This window comes from Tachypleus tridentatus, chromosome 4, assembly GCF_004210375.1.
Source record: "Tachypleus tridentatus isolate NWPU-2018 chromosome 4, ASM421037v1, whole genome shotgun sequence".
NCBI lineage: Eukaryota > Metazoa > Arthropoda > Merostomata > Xiphosura > Limulidae > Tachypleus > Tachypleus tridentatus.
Genome location: NC_134828.1, coordinates 20,894,643 through 20,900,642, shown reverse-complemented (window position 1 = coordinate 20,900,642; position 6,000 = coordinate 20,894,643). Strand labels below are relative to the sequence as shown.

The window sequence follows — 6,000 nt, the reverse complement described above, 5'->3', positions numbered from 1 at the left end:
CACTTGGTTTACTCTGATTTCTTGTTCTAGTAATCCTGGTTTTCACTTGATACCCATTCCCTGATCTCTTATTTAATAACCCTGCTTTCCCACTTGGTTACACTCTGATCTCTTGTTTAGTAATCCTGATTTTCCATTTTGATACCACTTTTACATTCAGTAAAATCTATTTTTTTGCCAATACTGACTCTGACCTCTTATTTAGTAGTTCTACTTGATGTCCTCTTTATACCTCTCTGTTATGTAGTAACCCTGCTGTCCACACGTACTAAAGCAGTCAACACTCTTAGCAAACCCTGTTGACCAGTCATGACTGGGACCCTAGGGTTTATGGAGCCAGAGGTTAAAGCTTCAGTTGCAACTTTATATTTACCTCTAGTTGGAATTGTCATGGATTCTCTGTTTCAGCTTTATGATTGGCCCACTGAGAACAGAGGTAAAATAGAATTTGTAAGCATTATATCTAAATATACATTTATGGCAATATAAAAACTTAAAAAAATTCATATTGCTCATGAATGTTTTATTGAACATGACTGTAATAAATACAATACATGTATGAGATCATTTCTGGATGCGTCTGGCAAGGTACTAATGTTTTTTTCTTTTTTGTGTTATAGGTAGACCAGTCTCAACAAGTGAAGATGGTGGTGACCCAAATTTAGCCACCTTTCCCCAATCTGTTGCTAATGCAATTGCCAGCCCAGGAGTCTGCACTAGAGGTTCTGCAGGGAGTGGGATGATTTCTCACTATGACCCATGCCAACAGGTAGTGACCATTTGATCCAAACTGGACCAGAGTCTAAACAGATGTGAAAGCTTTTAAATAACATTTTATGTATTTTAAACATAAATAACTTATTACATATTGAATGTCAGCCAGAGAAAATGTTTAGTCCTGTATACATTCTAATTTATGCTGCAAGGCATTATAAAATTAGAACCTAAACTTGGCCTCTGGTATTTTATTTGGTTAATAATGTGTAATCAACTAATCTTATTTATCTATGGCAGTATTATGTGCTAGAGATCTCTGCTGAAATATATTCTGATGAGATTTAAATTGTGGAGTTAGGGTTACAAAATAAGGAATAGTAGTAAAAATAATGTTTGTACTCTTTAGTGTATTCTTTTTGTTTCAGATCTTTGTATAACGTGATGTTCTAAGTAAATATTTATATCAGGTTCTAAATTTTGATCTAGAGAAATCTCAACTGTAGCAATGAGATAGTGTTTTATGTTCACTAATGAAAGTAGTATATTTGTATATATTTTCTTCATTGCCATTAGAAGTTCAACGTAAAATTACATTGAATCATTCGTTTGGAAAGTTTGCAAGCACAGTCTCAGTCGCCCAACATTACATGCACAGTTTTGCTTTAGAGATTTTAACTGTAAAAATATCATTAAAAAGTATTGTGATACGACATCTCACAAAATATATTCTAATGTATTGAAACAGATGAAAGATCTGTTTACATATTTTTTCAGCCTCTGTTATATATTTAGTTATAATCTAAAATCTAGAGCATTAGTATGGAAAGTTAGTCTATAATGCTTCTTAAATATTGCAGTCAAACCGAAAATGCCAGTTGAAAGAAGAGACCACTCGACACTTGCTGATGTGTTTTCTTTGGGTCATTAAAAACACTGATAAGACAGTTTTACAACAGTGGTGGGCTGAGTTGCCATATCATCTGTGTCTTCAGCAACTTCTGGAAGTACTCTTGATTTCTGCTTCCTGCTTTGAGTACAAGGTAATAACAGTTGGGCACTATGTTACTCAAGGATTTGACCACTGACAAAAATTAATAGTAAAAAAATAATGTTCCAATGAACATTGTTTATCCATCCTTGAATATTCTGTCTATTAATTTATCTCTAATTATTCTCATTATTTGTACATCCCTAAGTATTCTAGCTGTTAATATATATCTAAATACCCTAGTTGTTTATCAATCCCTAAGTATTCTAGCTGTTAGTATATCTCTAAATACCCTAGTTGTTTATCAATACCTTAGTTGTTTATCAATCCCTAAGTATTCTAGCTGTTAATATATCTCTAAATACTTTAGTTGTTTATCAAGTCCTAAAATTATTCTAGCTGTTAATATATCTCTAAATACCCTAGTTGTTTATCCATCCTTAGGTATTTCTAGCTGTTAATATATCTCCAGATAGCCTAGTTGTTTATCAGTCCCTAAGTATTCTAGCTGTTAATATATCTCCAGATACCCTAGTTGTTTATCAGTCCCTAAGTATTCTAGCTGTTAATATATCTAAATACCCTAGTTGTTTATCAATCCCTAAGTATTCTAGCTGTTAATATATCTCTAAATACCCTAGTTGTTTATCAATCCCTAAGTATTCTAGCTGTTAATATATCTCTAAATACCCTAGTTGTTTATCAATCCCTAAGTATTCTAGCTGTTAATATATCTCTAAATACCCTAGTTGTTTATCCATCCCTAAGTATTCTAGCTGTTAATATATCTCTAAATACCCTAGTTGTTTATCCATCCTTAAGTATTCTAGCCATTAATATATCTATAAATACCCTAATTGTTTATCCCTTTTGATTTATATAGTTGTTTATCTATCTAATTATTCTAGGTGTTAATGCTGTTGAATATTGTTGATGCTGGTGTTATTACTCTTAGAATTTGTAAGCGTAAGACTGAATAAGAAGTTCTGATGCTCTTTCTCTGTTTTGTTTTTTAACGACCGAGTAGTGTTAAATGACAACCTAACATCTTAGCTAAAATTTTAGTTATGTGTGAAAATGGAGAAAATATAACTTAAATGGTCAAATTGTTTTCAACGATGCCAATATTTTCACGAACTATCCCTGTCTCTCTGCTTCGATAAAGTGTTGATAACTATTTTATAATGTGTTATTCATGACTGATTCTCAGCATAGCATGTTTATTTTAGGGGAAGAAAGCTCTTCAAAATATCGACAGCAAAGCTGCGAAAGACATCAGACATGAAGTCCAAGCTGGAGGAAGCTATACTTGGACACAGTTACAGTGCTCGAGGAAATGATGATGAGAAGAAAAGGTAATTCTCCAACTGCCTGTTATGTTTTGACTTCTGTGTACTTTAGATCAAACAGAAACATTTCCACTTTTCATATAACAGTTCATTTAAGTTCTCATATATCTACTCTGTCTAAGGTTTCACTGAAACACCATTGTAAATTATGTAGTGGAAAATTTATAAAAGCAAGTTTCTTAAATTCATTTAAGTAAATATATATTTAGATAAGCTTTAAAATAAAAACTTTGCCATGATGATAGTTTCTCCAAAAGATCAGTTTCATGTGCAGCAGAATAATAAAGTAAAAGTGCATTAGATATTTAAACCATTGTGGCTTCTCTGAATCAACCAGCAATTAGTGTAAACCGTTCACTGTATTCACCATACACGCATTCAACTGCAGGAGGCAAACCTTATCCTTTCTGGTAAATTAGCCATGCAAGTGTTAGGACTAGGACTTCACAAAGAAGGTAATAACGCACAGTTATCATTCCTGGATATTCCAGACTGTATGTGCGTGTAGATGTTTATTTGATAAAAAAATGTTTTAGAAATTTCATCAGTACATGCTTAACAAAACAAAGCAAATTTTTCTAAACGTTGTTTCTTTTTGCACTAAACATCACTTTTATTTTACTAGATTATCATATAGAATGGCACTGTTCTTTAAAAATTGTAAAATTCAGGAGAAATTATATATTTATCATCCATAATGACTGTTTGACTTTTCTCTGTTGATATTTTTCTAACAAAGCTAACCCAATAAAAACAATTCAAAACATTGTTAATGTAAGTTAAGTAATATTACCACCAGGTGAGAAATATCCTCCTTCTCCGAATCCCTACCAAGGAGATAAACTTCGTTGGAGAAAGGACCAAGTGCAGTGGCGACACAATGCCGAGCAGTTTGAAAGGTTATGAAACTTTAAGAAATATTGGTGCTATTGTACTGCCTGTATCCATAAAATTTTAAATGTATTAGCTTAGATATTCCAGTGTGGTGGCACTTCCCCACTTCCACCTGTGGGTGTATTATAAAAGTAATAGTAAACTGCACTGTTTAATTGAGAGTAACTATATAGGCTGCAGGTGCTTATTGGCTGCCATTCCTCTGGCCACCAGCTTTTATTCTAGAACCTAGGGGTCTCTGAATCAGCCATTTAGCTGATGTGTCACACAAGATGCTGTGAAGTCAAAAATTCATTTACCAAATCATCCAAATATAAAAAATTAATTTGTTCCATAATACTAGATTTCAAAAAAATAAGTTCTTTCTTTATCTTTAAAAATATTTATTTACTCTACAGACAATATTATATTGGAAATCTGAATATTGTGTAGTTAATTTTCACTAGACCTAAAACTTGAAATGATTCTAGATTCTTAATATTGTGTGTAAGAGACTCAATGAAGATGTTAAGTGAAATAAAATACGTTTCAGTGATATAAAGTTATATTTAAGATTAATATTGTTGGTACACTATGTGGAACTTATCTTTTAAGTGTTTATGTTGCAAGAAGTTAAAAGATATTTTGTCACACCCAAGTTCTTAAGCAAAATATCATAAGTGTTTTGAAATTTGGTTTCAAGGTTGTTTTGTTTTTTTCTTGAGAGAGTGAGAGACATTTTATAAAAAATTATCTTTTTATGTGTAAATGATTAATGAATAAACTTGTTACTCAAAACCTTTTATTAATTAGATATACTTTTTTCACTCAGTCAAACCATATACTCTCTTTACTCAACAAGAACATAAATTATATATACAGTGGAACCCCTCTAAAGCAGCCACCTTTGGGACTGAGACAAATTGGCCTGATTAGAGGGGTTCCACTGTACATAATTAGGGATTATGTAAACAAAAAAAGGGACTGTGATTGAATGACTGCTTTCAAGGGGTGAACGAATCTGAGGGGTGGCCACTTAGAGGGGTTCCATTGTACAAGATCATGTTAAAGGTATTTCCTTTTCTTTAAACCAGACCCTGTAATTTATTTACACACACACCCTCTTCTTTCAGTGAGACCATAATTTAAAAATATGCTCTCTTCTTACTCCCAGACCAAAGATAGAAGTTGAAACTGAAGCCCATATTGAAGCAAACCTTTCTACAGAAGTCAACATGATTATTTTGGATACACTAGAACTCATTGTTCAGGTAGTCTTCAATGTTCATACTGTTTTTTGTTTTGGTTTATCACGTTTGTTTCATTAGCAGTTTTGGAACATTGGTTTTAATTTTTAATCTTCATGTATAAACTATAGAGGAATTGTAGAGGAATGTCTTTTGTCGTCTTGTCTAACAGAGTTTAAGCTGTTTTTCAATATTTAAGAACATATTAGTGTCATTTTTTTAATTTCTGGGTAAAACAGTGTTTTGAAAGTTATTAGATGTTCACAAGTGTTAAATGATTCCACATATCCTAACCTTTTATTAAAAGTAAATGAAATGTAGAATCAATAAGAATTCTGTCTAAAAAGGACACCCTTACACACACACACACACACACACACACACACACACACCTCTTTCAGATTGTACAACTGCTATATACTTGAGGTGGAATGGTAAATTAGTGATGGGTGATAGATTTACATTTTTATTTACATAAACAATCAAGTTATTGTTTAAATGTTATAAATGAAATTAAGCATTAATAAATATAATTTTGTTTAAACTTGTATCTTAGTTTATTTAATATATTACAATGTTTTCAAGCAATGGCTTATTACAGTTATCATCCTGATTAATTGGTTAATGAAAGATGAGGTTATTTAAAGCTATTACAGTAGTTTTAATTATAATTAATTGTAAGAAGAATTGACAGTATGAATAAAAACATGTAACATGATAGTAAAACACGTCAGTCATGAAAAAATTACCGATACTTAATAAATGTATTAATTAATGGTATATGTGATTTATATTTTAAAACTGTATATTATTCAGTTATTTTTAC

At 31.6% G+C, this 6,000-nt stretch overlaps 2 protein-coding genes across 2 annotated transcripts in view; both read left to right on the top strand.

Annotated features, from left to right (window-relative positions):
• The first annotated feature begins 309 nt into the window (after window positions 1-309).
• Window positions 310-3,045, top strand: LOC143248074 (dedicator of cytokinesis protein 7-like). Its single transcript, XM_076496510.1, has 4 exons — window positions 310-436; window positions 621-769; window positions 1,575-1,757; window positions 2,935-3,045. Exons 1-4 carry the CDS (start codon window positions 310-312, stop codon window positions 3,043-3,045), a joined length of 570 nt encoding a protein of 189 aa, XP_076352625.1.
• LOC143248073 (dedicator of cytokinesis protein 7-like) overlaps window positions 3,042-6,000 on the top strand; it is a 19,484-nt gene continuing 16,525 nt past the window's right edge. The window contains 3 exon segments of the mRNA XM_076496509.1: window positions 3,042-3,060; window positions 3,854-3,953; window positions 5,102-5,198. Of these exon segments, the coding sequence (XP_076352624.1) occupies window positions 3,042-3,060; window positions 3,854-3,953; window positions 5,102-5,198 (216 nt within the window).

Excerpts from the sequence above, each read along its gene's own strand:
- LOC143248074 (XM_076496510.1), top strand. The coding sequence starts at position 310 with ATGACTGGGACCCTAGGGTTTATGGAGCCAGAGGTTAAAGCTTCAGTT. Across the intron at positions 770-1,574 it reads ACTATGACCCATGCCAACAG|TCAAACCGAAAATGCCAGTT; the intron begins GTAGTGACCATT and ends TAAATATTGCAG. Across the intron at positions 1,758-2,934 it reads CTTCCTGCTTTGAGTACAAG|GGGAAGAAAGCTCTTCAAAA; the intron begins GTAATAACAGTT and ends TGTTTATTTTAG.